The sequence below is a fragment of the Cinclus cinclus genome, chromosome 2 (genome assembly GCF_963662255.1).
Source record: "Cinclus cinclus chromosome 2, bCinCin1.1, whole genome shotgun sequence".
Taxonomy (NCBI): Eukaryota; Metazoa; Chordata; class Aves; order Passeriformes; family Cinclidae; genus Cinclus; species Cinclus cinclus.
This window is the reverse complement of record NC_085047.1, coordinates 102,318,712-102,343,394: the sequence shown is the minus strand read 5'-3', so window position 1 is coordinate 102,343,394 and position 24,683 is coordinate 102,318,712. Positions and strand designations below refer to the sequence as shown.

Sequence of the window (24,683 nt, the reverse complement as noted above, 5' to 3'; positions counted from 1 at the left end):
TACAGATAGCCATACAATTAGTCACATGCTTAAACTCCTTGTTGAATGGGAGTCCATGGGTTCCACTGGAGGAAAAAAAAAATCTTTAAGAGCTGCAGCTTTTACATTTAGGCTGCTGTTTACACTCTAGGAAGTAAAACTTAGGAAAACAAATTTAAAGCAGGTTTTTAATCAAATGGGTTTTCACAATTAGAGTCATAGAATTATAAAATAATATCTCAAGTTAGAAGGGACCCATAAGGATCATGGAGTCCCAGCTCCCTGCTTTTTACAAGACCAGATTGGCTTTTTTATTCCTCTAACCTTTTACAAGAGCCATGATGAATTTTTTTTTATTTGTAAGTGTAGAGGGAAGGTGTATTTTGATTTATTTTGGTGGTTTTTAAATATTTTCCAATTAAATAAACCTGTTCTCTGAAAATAACTCCTTTTTCTGTTTTAGGACTTGTATGGAAATATTCCTTTGAATCCCACACAAGAATTGGTACTGACTTTTATATCATATATAGGTTGTGGCCTCTCTGCTATTTTTCTTTCTGTTACTCTTGTGACCTACATAGCCTTTGAGTAAGTACCCATTCAGCTGAGCTCCCATTATTCTTCAATTGTGATTGATTATAATCTTCACTGAGAAATCCTTTTCAATAGTTACGAATTCTGTCTGCACAAATAATGCACAGATTTGGCCAGTTCATTGGGAAGGTGTTGATTCAGTCTTCAGAAATGTTAATTTCACGAACAAGTGAATTACCATGAAATCTAGGCAGTAAGAAGTAGCACTCTGAAATATTTTAGAATGGATTATCATAACAGTAGTGTGAAGGAATGCATTTATGGTACAACATATAAAAAGAAGTACAGAATTTTAGGTTTTTTAAAAGCATTTGTATTTTTTCTTTGTTCTCACATTATTCTAAGACTGGGACTTGTCTCTATCAAGGCTTTAGACACCCAGTCAAAAGCTTGATCTAGTTTAGCAATAGAGACCAGACACATTTTGGATTTGGGTAGTAATGTAACAAGAAGTCAAATATACAGTGAAGAAACCCCAAAAAACATGGTACTAAACACTTTGGCTCCAAGTTATTGTTTGTATCTATGTAACCTTTCCTAAAAAACTTTACATAGAGAGACAATTAATTTGGAAGTATGTTGTAAATTACTCTCTCCATGTATAAATGCAACACATGAAGCACTGTATATGAATGAAAAGGTATTTTTTTTTTTTCTTGGCATTTGTGAATGCCAAGGACTGGAAGAGCAGAAATAAGCCAAGGATCCACAGAGAGCTGATGCCATCTCACAAATTTGCTTTTTCTCAGGAAAATCCGGAGAGACTACCCCTCCAAAATACTTATTCAGCTGTGTGCTGCATTGCTTCTACTCAACTTGGTTTTTCTCCTTGACTCATGGATTGCACTGTATGATACACAAGGCTTATGCATTGCAGTTGCCGTATTTCTTCACTATTTCCTCTTGGTTTCCTTCACCTGGATGGGCCTGGAAGCTTTCCACATGTATCTGGCCCTTGTGAAGGTCTTTAACACCTATGTACGGAAATACATTCTTAAATTTTGTGTTGTTGGTTGGGGTATGTATTTTTTTCCTTTTTAATTCTAAATAGATAATTCCACTTTTCAAGTATTTCAGTGAATGGGACACAGGTCAGAAATGAAAATTAGGCAATCATTAAGTGTTATGATACATGTTCCACCTTTCTGAGGCATGAACTGAAGTTTCTGCAGTGCAAAGTAATAATAAATTTTCCTTGTGCTAATACAATAGAACCAATTTTGAATGTGCATGCTCCCATTATTTTGAGAATAAATGCCAGTAAGCATATATATATTCCATTTCTGGAATAGCACTGTTGCTAAGAAAAAGCAGCAAAACCAGATCTAACTGGATTGAGGATTAAGAGATTCTGGGCCTTCTTTATCTCCTATTTGTTTCTTAAAACATACGTAGGAAAGAAAACCAGTTATCCTGTAAGAGATAATTTGAATCAGTTTGAAGACTGATGGTATTTGTTGGTTTATTCAGAAAGTTTTGGAACTGACTGTGGAGGACTCCTCTTGTTTCTTTGCAAGTTGTGCTCCTGAGCAGTTTGAATGCTGCAATTTTTCAGACAGCCAGTAGTCAGCAGAATTCAACATCCAAATTTCAGAAACAAGTAGTAGATTTTAAAGAAAAATACAATAATTTCATATCCTCGTAATACTGTCTCTGATAGGATTTTTACGTATGTGTTTGGTCATAATCTTGTAGGGTTACCAGCAGTAGTTGTGTCCATTGTGTTGGCAGTATCACCAGATAATTATGGACTTATAACCACTGGAAAGGTTTCAATAAATGGACCTGATGAATTGTGAGTTAAAGGGAGGTTCTTTGGGGGAGGTGAGGATTGGGGATTGGAGGGAGGACCTACAAATTTCTTTTCTTTAAAGTAAGGGGGAGGAAGCCAAGGAAGCAATAGCTTTGAAATGATATCACTCTACAGTATCTCATGTGTTTTAGGATTATTGCCTATATGAAAGCTCATATCCTTTGGCCAAAAAAAACCCCCTTTTTTGTAAAAAGATAAAAATGTGTAGCATGTGCAGCAAGCTACAAGTTTTTCTTATGTTTATCTCATTTAAGATCTGTTTCTGATAATGTTTGACAGACTGTTCTTGTTTTCTAGCTGCTGGATCAAAAATAGAATTGTCTTCTACATTACTGCTGTGGGATACTTTTGCCTGATATTCCTGATCAATATCAGCATGTTCATTGTTGTGCTGATCCAGCTCTGTCGTATCAAAAAGAAGAAACAACTTGGTGCTCAAAGGAAAACCAGTATCCAAGACCTTAGGAGTGTTGCTGGCCTCACATTCTTGTTGGGAATTACTTGGGGGTTTGCTTTCTTCACAGTAAATGAGGTATTTACTTACCTCTTTACCATTTTCAATACTTTGCAAGGTAAGTTTGTGCTCTGTGTAACAGCTCCCTGTGTGTAACAAACCAAACATTTTGAAATGTTGTCATTCTCTTGATTCAGCAGTAAAAATTTAAGTTTGATATGTGCAGTATCATATTAATTATATTAGAGGTGAGATGAGATGATACGGCTTTACAGTAATCTTAAATTGCAGTTTTGTTATGGTAAGGTACAGAGAAACTAGATGCTATTTATATAGGCATGGTATATTTATAAATATTGTCATTTAAAAAGTGTATGCAAACTGTATATCCCTGGGAGTGACTGTGTTTCACTAAAAAACAGATGAATCTTGAATATGCAGTTACTCTTAAGTATTCAGGTTATAATGCAATTAATGTAGTGAAAATGGTATCACTTCTTCAGGTCTCCTAAGGCTTCTGGGGGAGGTTTGATATTCAGCAAAGGGTTGTTGAGACAGGCAAGGCTGCAACATCTAAAAGTTAGTGATCCAACTCTTAAGTATGGCCTATATAGTACTTAAGAACATATGGGAAGTGGATATGAAAACATGAAGTTTTTGTCCAGGGTGCTACTGGACATATCCAAAAGCAGAGTTGCTGCAAGGACTTTTATGTAAACAGGAGGTATTGTGGCTGTCCACAGTGTCCTAAATATACCTGAACTGCCTGCCCTTCTGAAGTTTGGATCCAAACTTCTGCTTAAATGGCACTCAGATGACTTGCTGAACGATTTCCCAGAGAGACTAAAACAACAAAAATTGCAGTTCAGTGTATACACTTCTCCCCTATTTGCTGTGTTGATTTGCTATTACTTACTATTCATTCTAAACCTAATATGACTGTTTCCCATTGCAGATTGGAATCTGTGCAAAGATTGTGTGCCACTTTCCCTTAAAGGGGGGAATTGTGTTGAACTTTCTAGCAGGGAAAGTTAGATGTCACCCTGTGTCAGTTAGTAGTGAATGAGAAGTAGACAACAAGACTGTAAAGTGGCACTGGTTGGAGATGGGATGAGCACCATCCCTTCTAGAAAATATTTGAAATCGTGGTAAAGAGGGTACCATTTATTATTATTTTAGATATTAATTATTTTCTTTGTATGAGTGCTGGAAATTTTGTAGCATTGGTGGTAACAGGTTAGCTGCTAATGAAAGATGTAACAGAATCACACCATGTGCTAAAAAGGCTTCATAGTCTGATAGTGTGGTATCACACCCTCTCTTGGACATTGCTTTAAATTCTTTTCCAAAAGCATTAAGTAAATTTCAAGATCAACAGAATTTTTCACTTTTTATTTGATAGAAGGAAACTTCACACACTTCATGCATTTGGTTGTATTTGTTGTTTATTCTTTTGTGTGTATGATTCCTCTAATCTATGTAAGAGAAAGTGCTCTGTAGTGTTCACAGTTTTAAAACTTTTCAGCAAAGAAAGGTGTCACTACTTTTTATTAGAAATTTAAAATAAATTGAAAGAAAACCAAAACATTGTTCATTTGGAAGTAGTAAAAGTGAATTTTGCAACAGTCTTTTATGTTACTGCTTTGCAGGGTTCTTCATTTTCATCTTCTACTGTGTAACAAAGGAGAATGTCCGTAAACAGTGGAGAAGATATCTTTGTTGTGGGAAATTCAGGCTGGCTGAAAACTCTGGTAAATTTTTCTTTTTTTAACTTCTGAATACTTATACTTAGTGTTAAGTTCCTGGTATTTTGTAATAATTACAAAAAAAAAAAAGAAAAAGAAAAGAAGCAGCAATTGATCATGTTGCTGCAGTTGCAGTTCTAATTTATTATCCAAGATACAGTAAACCTCCAAAATTGTACTCTTTAAAGGTGGTAACTGATGCAGCTCTTGCATGTTTACATGCTGTTGCCTTAAGCTGTTAACTGCTAAGAGATGACCTCTTCCACTGCAGGGTAAAGCCATGTCTTTGCAGAAGACTTTTGGTCAGTTAGAAACGGTAAGATTTGTTCCAGCTTCTGGGGTCAACTGTAGTTTTACCAGTGACTTCCACAAAAACAAAGTGAAGCATGGTTTAAACCACAAAAGACATTAATTACTTTATGCTATTTTGTTACTAAGTAGTTGTGCTCTTGTAAAGCCATGTGCAATTCAGTTACTTTTCTGATCTGCTCTGCAGTTGTAAAACTATGACAGTTGGCTTGTTTGTATTTTAAAAAGGCACAAGAGAAAAGGAACTGGATTTAAATAATTTTTAATATCAAGAGTAATTAAATTATTAGGAGAATATAATTCTGTGTAGAATAATGCAAGAAGTGTATAAAGCCTTGGTTTTACATCAATTCAGTTGCATTATTAACTATATATTTATATAGTGCTTGTATGACTTGTGTTATTTTCTGTTTTAGACTGGAGTAGAACTGCTACAAATGGTTTAAAGAAGCAGACTGTAAATCAAGGAGTATCAAGTTCTTCCAACTCCTTACAATCAAACAGTAACTCCACTAACTCTACAACACTGCTAATGAATAATGATTATTCGGTCCATGCAAATGGAAATGGTAAGTATAATGCAAAATAGTATTCCTTCAAAAGTAAAATTCTCCATCCTTCCTGTTCTAACATAGTACTGTCTTCTGCACTGCTTCCCTCTGCTCTGTTCCTGAGAAGTTGAAATGCAGGTGTAAGTAGCACTGCACTCAATTTCACTTGCAGTTTGCTGTGGCTTGTCTGTTGAGAAAACTAGATATGAATCACCATTGAATGTACTTATTAATACCTGATCTTTTTTCAGTGAACATAATCTAGTTCTGCACACTCTTGTAGGGCATGCCATGCTGCTGATTTGAGCTCTCAGTAAAGATAATCAGTTTTTCAAACAGAAAAATAACTTACAAATCTGGAATGTATAAAACCCTAAGTCAAGCAAAACTCAGAAGACATTATTCCTGTGTACCTGAGGTATTTTTCCCAGCTGATCAAGAGTTGAGGCTAAAAAGTCATGTCATCAACTAGAATGTTTATTATGAAGTTGTTGAATGTTTATTATGTAGTTGTTGAACATGCTTGGAGAAGCTGTGTTGCCCTCATTTCTTGGCCTGTGCTGTCAGAAGACAGCACATAATCAACAGGATTATATCAGCAGATAACCTCTCAGATGTACATAGTAAAAGCTATGAAATTGATGTGTGGGGTAGAGGTTACAGTTCCTTTGAGTGTACTAACTGCATCTTGCAGAGAAATCACAACACTTCGGGAGATAGCATTTGGTTGTGCCCTGAAGAGCTTTCCAAATTGAGCTTTTTGGGGGTTTTTTACATTCATTTGTAAAATCTCCATGTTTGAACACCACATAATGCAATAATTAACATACTATTTATCTAACAGATCAATTGAGAACCAGAATCCATTAACTCGCTATCATTTAATACAAACTAAGGCAATATTTTTACGTAGAAGTATTTCCTTTCAAAGAGAGAAATCTTCAGGCACAAAAGCCTGCATGTCTTGTAGGGTTCTTTTTTCCCTGCTATGTTAATTACTCTGATGAAAGAAGCCATCTCTCCCAGAAACATCTGACATTCTTTTACATAGCTACAAAAGCATTTTGACTGCTTTTCTCTCAGAGAGAAAGATAGCAAAAATGTTCTATTGAATTTGTTTGTTGTAGCAACCAAGTGAATGAGCCTGTTGTGGCTTTCTGGAAAATGTTTTGTTCTTTTGGGTATTTTTGAATGAGGTGCTAAATTGATGATCTAAACCATTGAGTGATGCCAATTCTGTTGCATTTGCTCCAATTCTGTCCTTTTATATTCAACATAATCAGACCTTTCCAGTGTGTCTGTGTGTCCTGTGCCAAAAGCTTCTTAGACAAAAGCAGCTGAAAGAACTTTGATAAAACCTTGTTCCTGTGCACTTGGATGACCCACCTAATTTCCTATTTTATTGTCTGTTTTGAATGCTGTGAACCTCATACCACATCCTCCATTCATATCAAGTGAATTGTATGATACCTTGCCTGTATAGTTTGACTAAATAATTTTTCTGTGTCCTTTAATCGTCTGTAAGAGGCTAAACCTATGCTTGGATAGCTCCCAGCAAAGCTCTTGGAGGCAATTCCTTACATCTAATCATCCAAACATGGGGCAGTTGTATCTCAGAAGAGCTAGGCTAATGCCTCCAAAAGGTATTAGACTGCTGTTAGATAGAAACATGGGACCTTCTAATTTGCTGCACCTGATTGCTCTCCTCTCAAAGCTGGAACTTGAAAATAATGTTGCAACACTTCATTTTAAAAAGCAACCTCCAAAACACTGTAGAAATTAAGACCTATATCATAAATATACTGAGCTGTAAACACTTTATGGTTTTTGTCTCACTGCTTCTACTGAAATGCTATTCCAGATTCAGGACTGAATGATTTACCGTGGTAAGTTTGGGATGTCTGTATAACCCATGACTTTGCTTTCCTACTGGACTTCATCTTTCCATAGCATTTCTAATATTTCCTTATTTTCAGTTTTTCTCTTGCAGATTTGCTAGCTTCAGAAACTGCCATTAAGTATCACATGGCAGATTTCCTGCAGATTTCCTCACTGAGGAACACAAATCATCTTTCTGAATTTGTTCACAGAAAAGCCTTATTTTCTTCTCAGCTTTTGCCCTAACATTAGGGCACAGCTATTTTGAACACTCCTAAGATAAAACAGTGTTAGTCAAGGGATTAAACAGCAATCACAGTGTTAACAAGTATGGTTATTTTCTATAATTTTGACCTTTTTCTTATTTGAGTTAATGAACAAAGCTCTTCTGCTCATCTTACCCTGTCTACATTTGTGCCTGTGTGCTTGATGGCTGCTTAAATTAATAACTAAATGTTTTAAAAATCCAAACTGAAGTGTTTGCATAAACACAGTAAAAAACCCCAAATTCTCATTAAAAATATTTAGAACATGATACATAGAAGCAGGAGATTTATACAGTGAACTAAACATTTGTGGAGCATTTAATTAAAAAGCTTCAGTCAGCAGTGGTATTAGATGTGTTCATTGTGGATTCACCTAAATGTGTAAGATACTCTGCAGTCTAAATATGATTTTGATCCATGATCAGGACATATTCTGATTGTCCTTCAGAAGTAAAATGCTGTAAGCTGAATTCCTTTCAAAGGCAAAAAAAAATTCCTTGTATTCTCAAACACTTTCTCCTTTCAGATGCATGGCACACCTGAGATACCTTTAAAACTAAATTCAATAAAGCAAATCATTAAAATGAGGAGTATTTTGCATCTTATTTAGTGATACTTATTCCAAGTCAAGTCTACATTTTGGGAATTGTCACCTTCACTGCTTAAAATATAGAATCCTTGTGCATAAATATATTAACATCTCTCAAGTATCAGAATTTCATACAGAAAAAGAAATGTATACAAAATATTTACCAAAAATACACATTTTAAAATTGTTGCAGGGATAAAATGAGAGTGTATGAACTCCCTACAGTGACTAAAAAAGCACGGGAGGCTTGATTCTGAACCCTTCTGACAGGGGATGCACTTTTTTGTTTCAACAGGCCATCTTTCCAGTGAGAAGAATGGTGTTTGTTTCAGTGTACAGAATGGTGATGTGTGTCTCCATGACTTTTCAGGCAAACAACTTGTATTTCAAGACAAGGATGATACTGGCAGCCAAGAAAGCCAAATCTCGCACAGAAGGACTTCAAAGAGAGGAAGCCTAAGTTCTATGGAGAAAATGTGATTTCCTTTTAAACAGCACATTGTTTTACAGTGTGAAGTAGAGTTTTACTTTAGCAGTTTTACATAATGTGATAAGACCAAGAACTGGTTTTATTTAATATATGGTACTGGAACTTCAAGGCAGCCATGCAATGGATTGACAAGGACAATTATTTAAAAAAAAAAAAAAGAAAAAGAAAAGGAACCTACTGTATTGACAAGGTCTTGGATGTCAGATTACAGCTGGCACACTTCCATTTGGTTCCCTCAGCAGAGTGGGGTTTTTTGAGGGTTTTTTTACATTTAAACAAAAGTTTTATTTAGACTTTTTTTCATTACAATTAAGTTTATCTGGGTGTAATGCTTAGTAGGACTGTGTAAATGTAGAAAGTTACAACTTGTGCATACAAACGATGTTAACTTTAAAAATGTTAGCTATGCTGTCTTCAACTTTTTGTACGTTTTAGTATCAAACTCTGCAGATGTACATAAGCAGAAAATATCAACCTTTAAGCATCTCAATGATACTTTTATATTTATTACTTGTAATATAAATTTAAATATACCTTGTATAGAAAAATAACTGATATTTTGTTTTAACTTTTATTGTAAGTTTGCATTTTTCTTTAGTTAATTAACTTTAACATAGAATGATACAGAAGCTAATTTGTCCAGTAAGTGGATGACTTAGTGGTTTGAATATATTCACTAGATGAAGAACTGTAAATAACAAACACAATTGGTCTTGAACCTTTAGCTACCTTTTAGTACACCATAGAGGGATAGAAATTTGGTATAATTCAAATAATAGAGTTTCATGAATGGAGTACTAAATAAAGTAGTCAATAGGTTACTATGTACAACTAAGTTGTGTTGGTGGCTTGAGTGAAGTTTTTGCCATTGATTTCACCAGGGTCAGTATTTATCTTGAGTGGTGAGACACTGCCATTTCTCATTTGCGATGACGAAAGTAGAAAAGTTTGGGGGTGGGGGGAGGCAAGTTGAAGAAAAAATAGAAATAATAAATGACAGCTGCTATATTTAGTAGCTGAGAAATTGTTTCATTGCATGGCTGTTTTTTAACAGGCAGCTCTTGAGGTACTGTAATGAGTATTTCTGCTTGTGCTTTGGCTCTTGGTTGGCAAACCAAATACTGAGGTGCCAGCTCAGTGATTGCTGAAGCAAAATTTCATTCCTCTTGTGATATTTACCTGAAAAAAAATTGATTTTGTATCTTCATGTAAAACATCTGAAAGTCCATACAACATTGTGAAGATTTCTCCTGAACAGAAATTGGCCTAAGCACTGGTTTTGCTTCTTCTTCTTCTTCATGCACATGTGCAACTGTGGCCACTGCATTTTCAGTTTGCATTCTTGGGCAAAAGTTGGATGCTCCCAAAGCAAACTAGGACAAACTGGTGCCAGACTGTGGAGTACCAGGCCCTGTAGAGGGGCTGCATGAAGCAGGTGCATGCTGAAGGGCAGCAAGGGCTTTGCTTTCCCAGTGGGGAGGGCTCTGTGGGGTGCCCTGAAAACATTCTCCTGAACAAAAAGCATGAGTTGCATGCCTCTTATCTGGGGCTCTCTTGGAGTTAGCAATTGAACCTCTTCAGTACTTCAACTCCAGTGTGGTTCTGTGGGCAACATATGGGTTCTTTCAGTCACTTACATCCAAGATTACTCTGACAATGCTTTTAAGGTGAGAGTTTATAGTATTTGTTGCATTTATCCACAGGGTTTTAGCTGCATGTTGGTAAAAGCCCATCCTGGAATGCTAGTAGCTGGAATACAGTTCTGTGAATGCTTTGACTATTTGGCTAATTGCCTTTGTAGCAATTGTTTCTTGTAAATTTATTTAATGTTCTTATATTTATAAATTCAACTCTTAAAAAAAAGTAATAAATTTGTAGTGAGTACAACACAAAATATATAAACTTTGTCTTAGATAAATGTGTCATTAATACTGGGCTGCGTTACAATTCTTCAGATTATGGGATCAACAGTATGTAACCTCCTGGAGAAAAAGCTGACCCAGCTTTTGCATTTATTGTCTGCTACATATTTTTACCTTGCATGGTCCTAACAGATGTGGATTTTACCAGAAAAAACCCTGACATAAGTTAGTCCAGTCAATGCCTGCTTTCCAAGTCTGCTGAAGCTCTTCCACAGGAATGCTGTAAGCAAAAGCACATAGCCGAGTTTGGCTTCAGTAATTAAATTCCCTATGAATACACATGATCCACTGACCTGCTCGGACTATTATTTTTGTTTTTATTTTTGCACACTAAAAATATGTTAGGATTCTTGAAATAATTTTTATTTTATATATTCCTGGGGGAGAGGAGTCCTTTCTGACTTTGCCACTTAATAGCACGTGCATACTGTAGTAAAAGTTTGCCCTTAGACCAGTATAAAATTTTAGTTCATCCTCAAACTAGCTGAAAACGTGTTTTCACACTGGGTGTTACAGTACCCTTTGGATATTTGGTCTCTTGGACTTTGTTTAGCCAGCGCATCCAGAGCTCAGGGAAAGCTGCAACGCCTGTCCAGAGCAAAAAGTAAAATTCTGTGCATTAGTTTGTGGCTGCAAAGCTATCTCGGGGCGTCTGTCAGGAGGTTTCAAGTTTAGTCAAACAACAACCGGCCGCGTACAGCTGATACCGCTCTGCTCAGCAAACCTGGTCCCTAAGTGGAGCCTGTAAAACGCAGTGCCCTGAAGGAGGAGACTGGTGCGGAGTTCAGGGCAGGAGTGAGGGGGTCCGTGTTTTGGCACGGCGCAGATTTCACCGCAGGGCTCCGGCGGAGGCCGGTGACGAAGCTCCGAGCTCTGCCCTGCTGTGCAGAGCCCACAGAGGCCTCGTCCCACCGCCACCGAGGGCACGAACGCGGCTGTGAACGCTGCTTGCTCAACCACGACAGCCGATGAAGAACAGCAAGGAAAAGTTACTATTACTGCAATGCTGTTCATGCTACATTTTCACTTAAAAAAAAAAAAAAGACAACGGGAAAAAAAAATCCATCTCAATTCTCAGTGAATACCACACCTTCAGCTACTCTGCAACATCTGCTCCGTGCTTTCATTCGATCGGATCTCAAAACGGTGGGGTTATCTATGGCTGGGGGAAAGAAAAGCTTCTAACAAGTATTCTGGCATTCTCAGCTTTACTTCACCAGCTCACGAAGCGGTTGCATTAAATCCACACTATTTTTTACAAACACAGTCGGGCTTTCGTCACACCAGGCGGCCCCTCCGCGGCTGCTCCCGAGTCCCCGCGGTGCCTGAGGGCGGAGGCCGCTCCCGCCCCGCCCCGCCCGCTCCGCCGTGAGGGCGGGGAGAGGCCGCCGCCATCTCCGGGTGCCGCCGCCCCGAGCGCCGCCGGGCCGGGCAGCAGCGCCGGCCGTGGGGCCATGAGGAGCCGCAGCAACTCGGGGGTGCGCCTGGACGGCTACGCCCGCCTGGTCCAGCGGACCATCCTCTGCCACCAGGTGAGGAGCGGCCGCCGGCCCGGGACGCCTGCTCGGGGCCGGGGTTGCCGGGCGCGGTGGGGCCGTGCCGGGGGCGCGGGGCGGGGGCTGCAGGAGGAACACGAACATCCATCCCTGCTCCGGCCGGCGCACGGCCTCCTGTCCGCATGTCCCGCTCCCGCCTGCGGAGCAGCGCGGGAATGCTGCGGCGGGGCGGATCCTGGGGGTGCTTGAGTGAGTGCATCTTGGAAATCCTTGTGTGGAAAACACAGCGAGTCTGAGCTTGTAAATAATAATACTACTGTGTATACAGTGTCTTTACGGCCATATGATACACACTCACCCGTTGTGCACACTATATATACTACAGACTGCGTGTATATGTGTGTGTATATATGTATATATGTATATATGTATGTATGTATGTATGTATGTATGTATGTATACACGCACGCAGTAACGGCAGCATGACGCCCCGGTGAGATAAGAGCTCCGAGCAGGACTTTGTGCCGTGCCTGTCAGCACGGCCGGTGCGGATCCCTGTGTGCTCCCCGCAGCACGTGTGGCGGCAGGGCACGTCCCGCAGCTTCCAGTCTGTTCTCCTGCTGTCCGCTCTGCTGAGGCTCTGGAGCGTCAGGCGGGGCTGCCTGCGCGGGCGAGCAGCTGAACAGCGAAAATAGCAGGGGTGGTTGGGGGAGGTGGTTGCGCACCCTGTGTTCCCTGTGTTTTTTGGTCAGCACAGTGCTCTCTGCTTCGTGTGCTTGCTTCACCCAGGTGGACAATGAGGACTCAGAAGGTATTCAGCAGTGTCATGCTTTGGTTCAAACAATCCAGTATATAAAGATTAGCAGCAGGGCTTTTTGCACAAATATGTTACCAAATATGCTTTGTTAATGGGAGTTAAAAGAAACTGGTAAGCAGTGAAAGAAGAGGCTGGGACCCAAAGGCACTTTGGTCAGTAAAATTTTTGTCACTGGCTGTTTTGAGCACAGGGTCCAAACACCTGTGACTTGGCATTTGTGTACTAATTAGTGTAGACTCATTAGAAACATGCAAAAACTGGTATATGTGGTGTGCGAAGGGAATTTTTGGCTCTTGCTGTGCTGGGGTGCAGGAGAAGCTTTTAGTTGTGTTCCCATCTCTGCCTTTTGTCAGCAAGATGACCTTGGGCAAGTCACTTTGGCTTCCAGTGCTTGCCTTGATTTCCTTGTTTATAAGATGAGGATGCTGATAACAGCTTCCATTAAGGGATACATGGAGTCTCTGAGAGTCAGAGCTCAAACATGCCCCATGAAAGGCTTGATGATATTAATATTTAACAATAATAAAAAGCTTAAGTAAATAGTAATACAGGGGTTCGTACTGGTGACCCAGAATTTTGTTATTGCTATTTAAAGCAGTAGGATGTGTTCATGACTGTGTGTTGCCTTTTCCACTAAGGGCTCAGTGTCTGGGAGAATTCAGAGGTGGGGAAAGAAGGTAAGTTTTCTTTGTGTGGAAAGCAAGTCACATGCTAGCATCAAGGCAGAGGATTGTTGGCGTCTCAGGTGGACCCAGGAAGATGCTCAAGGCATGTTTCCAGAATTTTTTTCTCTACTTATAGTATTTCTTTTTTTTTTCACTGCAACAGATTGAAAATGTTGTGTTTAGCTGGGTGAAGAGATGCAGTGCTTACTTAAGTTAGGAAGGTTGTCTTTGTGCCACATGCCACTGTGTCTTTCTTGGGAGCAGAAAGTCTGTGGCTGGATGGGCTTGGATGCTGCTGCTTCACTGCTGCTGGTGCCTTCTTAGTGCCTCTCAGGAAGGAGCCAGGGAGGTGAGTTTTAGCCATGGGCTTGCCCAGGAGCAGCTTGGCAGAAGAACCAGAAGGTGTTTAAAATGCTTCTGAGGTGCCACTGCTCAGCACGGGCGTGATGTGTGACTGTGACCCTGCAGCTCACATCCCCAGGTGCAGGAATGCAGCCTTGGCACATGAGCTGCTGTGCTCTGACAGAGGGCAGTGACACACTCACCTCTGTGAGGTGCAGCAAGGGCAACATGGAGTATGCTCAGAACACTGGGCTTTGCTCAGGTGTTTAATACACCAGGAGCCACGTTTCTCAGTAGCAGCAGTTTGTCTTGTCCCCATTCCAATCCATCTAAATCAATGTGATTTTAGAGGCAATTTTTAATGCAGGATATCTGTGCTACTAGGCAGATGTGTTCAAAGGGCAGGTTCAACTGCACCAGGGCTGACAGTTTTCTCTGTGTGGCATCTTGCAGGATAAGGTCAGTAGCAAACCTCTTCTTGTTTTGCAGATGTTGCATTGTCCTTGTCAGTCCCTGTAGCATGCACAGTGATAGTTACCATCCTGTAAAAGGTTTTAAAAGGAGAATTAGACCAGACTACTGGCTCCTGTCCTGTGAGGGGCCTGCCATCTGTTGCATGTGCCCCCAGGGGTCAGAGGGATGCTTTGGTGCTGAAGCAGATCAGACATTGAAAAGCACCACCATAAGGATGTTCTCAGCTGCTTATTACATTTGTTAAATTGAACGACGTAAGAAAAAAATGTGGGTCTTAAGATCAGGAAATAGTAAAACTTAACATCTCTACACATTTTAAATATTGCTATAGTACTATAAGTGAAAAGCATATGGACCTGGTAAGGAAAGCTCCTATCTTTATGGGTAACCTCATCTGTATTATAGAATCACGTTGGAAGACACCTATAAGAATCATCAAGTCCAACTCCTGGCCCTGCATGGGACCATCCCCAAGACTCACTCACCTCATGTTGCATCTGGTTTCACAAGTAAATCTACAAGCTTTGCTAGAGCTGACCTCAGTGTTCACCTGACAGATCCATGAGACCATCTGTTTAATTTGCACCTTTCAGCAAGATACTAAAGTACTTGTTTTGCTGCTCTTGTTAGAACCCCACTGGTTTTGTGTCTGCTTGCTGAAGTTCTTGTTAACGCCTGCTGCCCTGTAGGAACTGGTGTGTTTTGTGATTTGGGTTGTTGGGGGGCATTTTTGTCTCCAGATTGACAGATATGTCTAAAAATAGTTTTGGGTGTGATACAACAGTTTAAAGTCTTAGTCCAGCAATCAGCTTTCTGTTGCAGTGCTCTCAGCCCATGGTGCTGTTAAAATTCTTTGCTTTGTGGATCCTATGTGCAGTGTGATTTGCATGATGAGACCTGCTAGTCTAATTAGCCATCACTGCACAAACGGAATGCTTGAAGTACCAGCTAAGCTAAAATCCCTTTAACATAAGTGGGATTAAGTGCACTCAGTATTTCTATGGGTTCTTTAGCACCTTGTAAGCATTGTAGTTTTCATATGGTGTCAGCAGGTAGCAGAAGAAAGTAATTGTAGTTTTTAAGAGAAAACAGTTCTAAAAAAGCCGAAACAAACCCACTTAAAATATTAATTATATTTTTATATTAAGTATATTACATTGTTCGGCTAACATTCTGAATGTGCATGAGGAAAGACATTAATGTGTTGTCAGTCCATGAGAGCCAGCCCCAGTGTGCCCCAAAAGCTAGTACCGACTTGTAGAGGAATCAAAGGTGGTGAAATGGTGATACTGCCCATGGATGTGTTTAATACAACCTCTTGAGGTAGGCAAGTCCCTCCCTGGGAGCTGAATGGGCTTTTAAAGTCTTGAATGGGCCATTCCTCTAAGATTTCTATTATGGTACACAGAGACATTTTAATTTTTCAAGTGGCAGCTAGCCCAGCGTGGAGAGTAGGGAAAAATAAACCGAAATTATCATTTCTCAGACAGCAGAGTGATCTCTATCAAGCCAGAGTTGTGGGTGAGTAGATGTTCGTTGTCCTGCATTGGAGGGAGGGAAACGAAGTGTCCTCTACAAGTGTTGGGAGTATGCAAATCTGCCTTTTGAGACCCTGGGTTTTGTCATGTGGGCACAGTTTTGCTGAACTGTGACTTAACTGATTGTAACTGACTGTTACTCCTTGTTGGACTTTTCAAGATCAAAAAGAAATTTTTTAAGCTGTTTACACTCATATATGATAGTTTCCCCATCAAACAGGTGCATAGGGGTCCTTCAGCTGTTGGTTTTTGACGACCTTGCTGAGGCAGGGCTGTTGCAGCAGAGCTTTGTTTCTACTCTGAGTGAGCCACTAAGCATTGCTGTATTAAACCATAACAATAGAGCTGACTGTGCCGGGTCGTGTCTGCCAGGCTGTCGCCCCTGTGCTGCTCAGTGGTCACGTGTAGAGACCAGGAAGTTGCAACTAAAGCCCCTCCCCCTCAAACCAGCTTTTTAAAAAATAATGAGTTTCTCTCCCCAGTGTGTGGGAGAAATGAAAAACTGTTGGATGTATACTTTTAAATTTTACTTTTGTGAAAGTAGACTTTACTGTTGTAATGTTTGCCCCGTGTCGCACCAGCCCCACCAACTGGTCTTCATTCACTGAAATTTTCTGTAAAGGCTTGATCTGATTGAAAGTTCTATTGAACTTTTGCCTCTTTGTCTCATTTTTTGTTAGTCAAGAATGTACAGCCAAGAAAGATGGTGTAAAAAAGATTAAGGATAGTGATGTGATGGGAATTAATGATGCAGTGAAAAATGTAATGGATGGAGTATTTGGGGTGCAGAAGACTACTCAGTGCTCTGCTTTTCAGACAGTGCCACTTTTCAACACCTTCAGAATTTTTTTTCCTGTAAATTTTCCAAAGGAGTATATAAAAAAGGTTTTCTATTCATTTAGCTGTCATAAACCCAGTGGGCAGGTATATAGAAATACTTGCTTAATCTCCTAGAAGATCACTAGTGGTTTTTTTACTTTCTCAAGATTATGCCACATACCAATTACATAGCAGATCCCACACTCAATTTCTAGTGTTAACTCTACCTTCTTTTCCTCATAAATATGTAACATTTAAATTTCCATTTCCTTGATGTATTCTGAATTTCAGTTGGTGACTTAGCTACTAATCCTGTGTGGATGAAGATGTCCAGCTGGATGCTGTAAACTTTACAACCTGAAGCATTCAAATAAGTTTTGCATTTCACTTGTGTGAGTTTGGGAAGGAAGGATGGGATCTCAATTCTGTTGTGAAATCATGAGCAGCCGCGTGTGCGTATGAAATCATCTTTAATTTGTTACCCTTAAATACAGACAGAAGTGATGCTTGTTAGCAGGTGGGACTTGAGGTGGTGATGTTTGTTCTTCATTCCTTCTGCTGTGGATAGAACCCAGTGACGGGGCTGCTTTCGGCCGGGGCGGACCATAAGGATGCCTGGGTCCGGGACAACATCTACAGCATCCTGGCTGTGTGGGGGCTGGGAATGGCGTATCGGAAGAATGCCGACCGGGATGAGGATAAAGCCAAAGCTTACGAGCTCGAGCAGGTGCGTCAAGGCTTGGCATAAGCCAGTTCCACTGTTTGAGTTTTCTTATTGTAGTGTTTTTGGTGCATTTGCACTGCTGCTGTCTCTGGAATCTGGCAGGGTTTTCCCAGCTTGGAGGATGTGTCTTGTTCCAAAGACAGCAACATCCATGCAGTGTGTGGTGTGCAGTATCCCTGGCAACCTTCTGGTAAGGAGGATTTAAGAACTGGATGGCAGAGAGGCTAACATCATAATTTAACTACAAACAAAACAAAAATATGTAGAAGTCAAACTTCCATCAGTTGGCTGATTGTTGAAAATTAAGCTTTTGAGAGATTTTGTACTCCCAATTTACAAGCCTCTCTCTGATTAAACCTTGAGGTCCCTCATGAGGTGTGTTATGGTGCAGAAGCTCAGGCCTAGGCTGCTTGGATCTTGCAGCAATTTAACTGCTAGACCATTCTTCCCTGTAAAGGGAAGTATGCCATTTAAAGTAGAAGTTGTTGGAATGTGCACAGAGTTTGTACATAGTGTGTAGGTGTGTGTTTGATCATAGCAGAGAAGGTAACGGTCTCCAGACCGATAAGATCTGCACTGGAGAGTTGGAATGGGACGTAACTCACACAGTTAAATACTAAAATCTGCAGCTGGGAATGTGAGTATCAGAAATGAGATTGTAGTCGGAAGTGGGCTAAATGGGAAGTGAGGGACTGTCGGTGTCCTGATGTTGTTTTGGAGTCACTGGGTAAATTTTTTGGTGGTACGTCCTGCAAGAAACACAGAGGTCCATGGTGACAGAATGACCTTGGCTCAGTCTGCATGATCATATTTTGAGGCTGTATTTTTGGTGTGAAAAGGTGGGGTTGATTATTTAATGCACCATCTTACACTTCTTCTACATTCACACTTACAACTTTTTCTCTACCAGCCACTTAATTTTTGTTGTACTGTATAAAGAGTGGAAGAAGCTCTACTGGTTTTGCATTCCTGTCAATGTCTTGAAGTCACCTACCAATGTTCCCTAGACCTGTCACTCAAAAAATTATTAATATTAATAGTCGTACAAGACATAACATTCTTCTTACTTCCTTTAGCTGGATAGAAGGACCACAGAGAGTTGTTCCACTATTTAGAGAGGACCTTTGGGAAAAGAATTCTCCTAGGTAGGGAGGAAGGAATAAAATGTGATCAGTATATTAAAAAAAAAAAGCATGCAAAACATTTTGGGCAAATTCTTTTTTACCTTTGGCAGGACATTAGTAGAGGCAGTGACCTTTGCCACTTTTGAATGTTGTTTGTAAGAGCTAATGAGGCTGAAAGTGCCACTGGTCTGTTTTGCTCCTGCAGAATGTTGTGAAGCTGATGCGGGGACTCTTGCAGTGCATGATGAGACAGGTAATGCCATAAGACTGAGTTGAGTTAGTAGATGTTGTATGTACAAAGCATTTCATTGAAGCATGTGGTTCTTGTGTCTATTGTGGAATGACTTATTTTGTGTGTGTGCAGATGATGGTGTGGGGAGTCTTCTTAAAACTCTTGAGCAAAACACTGACTTTGCTTCCACTTCTTGTCCAAGTAATGTTTTGAGATTGTGCTTATAGCAAATTAGTTTTGCCTCTGCAAACTGATTTTCACCAAGATGAATGTCTGTAGTTTAGATCTGAGCTCAACAAGGTAATTTAATCATACTCTTTCCTGTAGAGGTGTGGATTTAACTGGAGTCTAAAGTCAGAGTTGTGTTTAAGCCCTCTGATCAATCAAAACTGAGTGAAGTAACAGGATTAAGACCTAAGAAAAGTTGTTAATTTTGAAAAATTTGGAGAATTTCTTCCAAAATGTTTCAGATTTGAGATTTGTGATGTTTTCTAGGTAGATAAGGTAGAGAAGTTCAAACGCACTCAGAGTACCAAAGACTGCCTCCATGCCAAGTATAACTCTGCAACCTGTGCCACTGTGGTTGGAGATGACCAGTGGGGGCATCTACAAGTGGATGCTACTTCCCTCTACCTGCTCTTCTTGGCACAGATGACTGCATCAGGTAAGCAGAAGATATTTTTGCCTTTTGCTGCAGCCTTTTCTATTCCAGCTTTTATCTTAAAAGGAAAAAAAAATAATATCCAGCTTCAAAGATCTTTACATAATTATTACTCAGAAGCAAGTCATATCTCTCTGGAAAGGAGATATGCTTTACTTGGAATTTCATGTTTATAGTAATTGGGAGTGTCTATGCCCTTAATCAAGGCATCAAATACATGAGAGTATTTAGAGACATGTCAGAGAAGTCTCATATTTAAAGACTTTATGGGATACAATCACATTTCTTCAGAGAGTGGCAACATCAAGTCAGGTGCACTTGCACCATCAGTGTTTTTTCTCTTACTTGTGCTGTTTTATCTTGTGTTCTTCTTCATCGTACTCCTCCTGTGAGGATAAGGGTTAATTTCCTTACATGTATTTCTGCCCTTGAAACCCCTTGAAATTGATCCCTGCAGAGCAGGCACCTGGTCATCTTGAAAATTCTGTAGAGCACTAAGCAGGCAGAGGGCTGGGGAGCTGCAGGAATTGGTATGCACTGCTCCGGGGAGCCAGAGCTGGTTCAGGTGCCTCTGCTTTATACCCATGGTCTGACTGTCACCCTCACAGAGGTGGTTTTTGGTTGGTCTTTGAAACAGTCTGTATTGTTGGGGTTTGAAGTATTTTGGCAGCAGCAAAATACTGGTCAGTAGCAAGTGTTGAGGCTTGCTGCCTGACCTTTGGAAATCAGTATGAGTTTTTCCTTTGATTTCAGTAAGCAGGGTTTGGTAGCAAGTAAACAAAAGCATGAAACTCACTGAGGAGTAGCTATTTTGGTTCTGATACAATATAATTATTCTCTTTCCTTCTTTTGATCAGGGCTACGTATTATCTTTACCCTTGACGAAGTAACCTTTATCCAGAATCTTGTTTTTTACATAGAAGCTGCCTACAAAGTTGCTGTGAGTAGTTATTTATATGTAAATCATCTGAACACTGCTCAAGCGTGGGTGGAAAATTATTTATTGCTGGAGGAGTATAATAGGGGCTTGTTTTTTCCATGAGAAGATATCAGAACCTGTCAGTGCTTTACATTGTGAGCAACATCTTTGGGGATGTTGGGAGGGCTGTGGATGATTTGCTGCTGTGTGGGTGGGGTATACTTGTTCTATCATAATAACAGGGGGTTTTATTGATAATTAATATTATTTCCTGATGTCTGATTATAAGTCTTGTGGGCCTTTCTAGAAAGGACAGGTTGTTAGCAAACCAAGTTGAAGGGACATGGGGAGAAACAAGTGCAGGAAGAGGGATAAAAGGCTTTGTGTGTTCTGTGAAGGCAGTAATTAATGACTGTATATGATCCTGCTGGAGTGTATTTTTATGTGCTACTTTTCAAACATGAGAAGGGTCTCTTTTGAGACTTGGAGCCCCTTCCTTTTTTTTTTTTTTGAAGGCAAATAAACTAATTTCATGCAGGGCTAGGGATTTGTTGTGGGACAGGCGGCAGAACATTTGTATATAATCATGCAATTTTTTTCTTGATGATGTTGTTGCAGGATTATGGAATTTGGGAACGTGGTGATAAGACAAACCAAGGAATCCCTGAACTGAATGCAAGCTCCGTAGGGATGGCCAAAGTGAGAATGTCTTCCTGACACCACCTTCATGGCTGCTGTGTTATGCTTAAGGGCTCTGACAAACCTGATGAGTTCCTTTGTATGGTCTTCTTGGCCACTGCAATAGTTAACTGATTGTTTAAGAATTCTTGTTTAGGTATGAGTATTTTTAGTGTAAAATCTTTGAGATAATGGCTCTCATTGAAGGACCTCAGCACAGTTGTTCCAGGAATTGCAAGAAGGGTACCAGATTAATTGAACCATGAATTTGACAGATTCAATGAGGTGTAGTCTTATGAAGTGGCCTCTGGTTTTCTTTCCCTCCTCCTTAATTCTTCAACCTCAGTGTTATATGTGATGTTGTCATGGTAAGATTAAGTCAGATGTAAATTACAAAAAACAGCAGAATATCAGTTTAAGAAATTTTCTACAAGTAGTTTAGAGAGAAAAATAAATGAAGATACACTTGAAAGAAAGTGGATATTTCTGATTCCCTCATAGCAGAAGGTAACAGAGATACTAAATGAAGCTTAGAAGGCCATGAATGTAAATGTGCAATTGACTGCTACCTCATTACATGGTGTCTGAGGGACAGACAGAAGACAAATATTGTTAAGGTCAAAGGTGTATTTGCCTTTCAGCAGGATTTGTTAGATCCTGAGTACACTGCAAGAGGGAGAGACTGCTGGTCTTGGCCCCACACTGACATAGGAGTCTGTTTTTGAATACAGGACAGGACAAGCATTTTTTAACTAAGTATTTCAATATTTAGATGATGTCTCAGTGGAAACCCAGCTCCCAGTTCTTTTTGCATTGCCTTTAAATTGTAGGAAGGATCACCAATACATCAATCCTCTATCCTAGTAGTTGAAAAACAGAAATAGTTACTTTTTCTAAAATATTGCCAAGCTTCCCTATAAAGTTGAAAAGAATGTCAGGGGGGCAAGCTGCTGTCTTATGTAATTTCTTTCAGAGATTAAGCACAGGTGCTAGAATGTATGCTTGGATTGAAGGGTATTTATTGATTTTGAGTTGTAGTTTGGTTTTCTTTGAAGGCTGCTTTGGAAGCAATTGATGAACTAGATCTTTTTGGAGCTCATGGAGGACACAAATCAGTGATTCATGTTCTTCCTGATGAAGTGGAACACTGTCAGGTAAAAATTAGTCTGCTCTTTGCTGTATTAGGGGAAAGCCTAACACCCTTTGTTTTTAAATGACATGATTAACTAAGCCAAGAATGTTACATAATAAGAACATCTTCAGGCTATGCTGCTCACCCTCTTCCTAGTTGATCATGTGAAACTGAATAGTGTGAAGTATTCTCAGTTTAACTCAGTTAAAAATAACTGTACGAAGTTCTCTTTCAGTTTGCAAACAGTGTAGTCTCATTTGCACTTGACACAGTTTTTTTTAAGTAGGCAAATTGTTTTACATCCCTCTCTCCTGTTCTTGTTTTGCTCAGTCTATTCTGTACTCCATGTTGCCAAGGGCATCCACGTCAAAGGAGATAGATGCTGGCCTTCTGTCTATTATTTCTTACCCAGCTTTTGCAGTGGAGGATGTAAACCTTGTTAATGTAACCAAGAGTGAAATCATATCCAAATTGCAGGTAAGGATTGACTTTATTTTTGTTTTCCAAAGAGAGAAGCAGAACCTCTCTCTAAAAGAAAAATCCTAATTAAACAAGGGCAACCAGACTTGGTTCATCTGTGCTCAAAGAGAGGGAGGAAGATTCCTAAGTGACCAGTAAAACTCAGCTCGTTCCTTTATGCTGACATTAGTCTGTGAGGAAGAAGTGTGTGGGAAATTTTCTACAATGTTGTCTATTTTTACAGGGCCGTTATGGCTGCTGTCGCTTTCTCCGAGATGGATACAAGACACCCAGAGAGGTACTTCTGATGTATTTATGATGTATATTTTCAGTAAGAACGTGGGAAGAATTTTATATCTTCTTTATAGACATATTTTTTTTTATTTACAGGAAGGGGTGAAGTTCTTCACCACTGCTAAGACATCTTAGTGGATTTGAGGGTAATCTAGATATCCACCCTGGAAAGGATACATATTTGAGGGAGGCTAAGGGTTTATAAAACAGTTGTTGAGGACAGAATTTAGTTCATAATTCTGTAAGAAATCAGCCCTTAGATATGGTTATGGTGTCTAAGATGAAGTGGTATCTCTGAAACATCTGAAAATATCTTTGAACTGGGGTAGAGCCAAAATCATTTGGGAGACACATCCTGAGACTGGGAAGGATCAGTTTGTCTAGAGTATCATTAAATGAGTTTGAGAGTGACAGAGTCAAGAGACTGCATGGAAACTATTTCTGGTGGGTTTATTTGTTTCTGTGTTTTAATTTGTGTAAAATAGGCTACCATTATGATTGGAATATAAGTGACTTATTTAGCACTGTGACTAAATGAGTGTGGTTGAACTTTTTAGGATCCAAGCAGGCTGCACTATGATCCTGCTGAGCTCAAGCTCTTTGAGAATATTGAATGTGAATGGCCAGTATTCTGGACATACTTCCTAATTGATGGAATATTTAATGAGGACAAAATTCAGGTGAGGAAATAAATTTTTGCTTTCAAATTACAAAACAATTTGCCCACAGTATTTTGTAACTTTGTTCTGTGTTTCTTGTGGGTATTACTTGGATATTCCACCCCACTAGCAGAGTGAAATAGTCTTCAGCCATTTTCACCTTTCTAGGGAGTTCATGATGTGGTAGAGAGGCAGCAGGGTTGTGCACACTGGGGCCTGGTTGCCCTCTTCCTACCAGGTTGAGTGTCTCTGTTAGCTGGGGTGGTAAAACTGGGCTGAACAGGGTTTATTTGCCTGGTTCTGTCTTATCACGGGCCTTGATGCCCCTTTCACTTTTACTTCAGGATAAGACAAGCTTCTTTTTCCCCAGCCTCTCTGGCTTGGCTGCTGAGAACAAGATTTGTAGTACTTTCAGTCTTTTTGTACATTCAGAGAGATTTGATATAGGCTTATGTGGGGCAATTTCGTTTTCACCAATTCCTTAAGTCACTTCATGCCATTACTGTGCCAGACATCCAGTGGTCAGTGGAACTAAATTGTCTGTAGCCCTCCAAAGGTTATGGTGGTACCTGGGGAGTGTTGGTGAGTTAAAGAGCAGCAAGTAGCCAAGACTAAATGCATTAATACCAGAACTTCTGCAGATTGGTAGCTTGAAAGAAATTAAGAATATATGTGATTTAAAATTGCCTAGTATGCAGAGGGATCGGAGATTGCTAAAGTCTTTAGAAAACTGAAATGTTATCAGAAAAAAATTCAGAGAGTTTCAGACCAAAGAGCCCTCTTTCTGTATCAGATGTTGCAAATCAAGTGAAATTTCTCCTGACACTAGACAGATAAAATGTTTTCCTGAACACAGTAAAAGTAGTCTGGTGAAGAGAGAAATGACATTATTTTGTGAGGGGAAAAATCAGAAAGTTTACTGGAACTTCAGAACTGCCAGTAAAATGCCACTTCCTGAAGCACTTAGTTGGATTATCTGGGACAGTATGTACCTGGTTGTTTTTTTTTTTGGTGTGCAGATGGACTGTTCTAGGGCATGGTCAGGGCAGTTGCTCCCAGT

The 24,683-nt window shown here is 39.8% G+C and overlaps 2 protein-coding genes across 5 annotated transcripts in view; both read left to right on the top strand.

The window, feature by feature from the left end:
- Positions 1-8,658, top strand: part of ADGRG2 (adhesion G protein-coupled receptor G2) — a 42,982-nt gene extending 34,324 nt beyond the window's left edge. The window contains exons 21-27 of the mRNA XM_062515140.1: positions 443-567; positions 1,323-1,591; positions 2,269-2,368; positions 2,684-2,958; positions 4,490-4,591; positions 5,311-5,463; positions 8,474-8,658. Of these exons, the coding sequence (XP_062371124.1) occupies positions 443-567; positions 1,323-1,591; positions 2,269-2,368; positions 2,684-2,958; positions 4,490-4,591; positions 5,311-5,463; positions 8,474-8,658 (1,209 nt within the window). The remainder of the gene's footprint in view (positions 1-442; positions 568-1,322; positions 1,592-2,268; positions 2,369-2,683; positions 2,959-4,489; positions 4,592-5,310; positions 5,464-8,473) is intronic.
- A 2,566-nt stretch (positions 8,659-11,224) lies between these two features.
- PHKA2 (phosphorylase kinase regulatory subunit alpha 2) overlaps positions 11,225-24,683 on the top strand; it is a 44,331-nt gene continuing 30,872 nt past the window's right edge. For all 4 annotated transcript variants that reach the window (XM_062488055.1, XM_062488054.1, XM_062488053.1 and 1 more), the window contains exons 1-10: positions 11,225-12,122; positions 17,310-17,468; positions 18,795-18,842; positions 19,317-19,485; positions 20,340-20,422; positions 21,020-21,100; positions 22,135-22,233; positions 22,542-22,688; positions 22,915-22,968; positions 23,522-23,644. In XM_062488055.1, the coding sequence (XP_062344039.1) occupies positions 12,045-12,122; positions 17,310-17,468; positions 18,795-18,842; positions 19,317-19,485; positions 20,340-20,422; positions 21,020-21,100; positions 22,135-22,233; positions 22,542-22,688; positions 22,915-22,968; positions 23,522-23,644 (1,041 nt within the window). In that variant the 5' untranslated portion in view covers positions 11,225-12,044. The remainder of the gene's footprint in view (positions 12,123-17,309; positions 17,469-18,794; positions 18,843-19,316; positions 19,486-20,339; positions 20,423-21,019; positions 21,101-22,134; positions 22,234-22,541; positions 22,689-22,914; positions 22,969-23,521; positions 23,645-24,683) is intronic.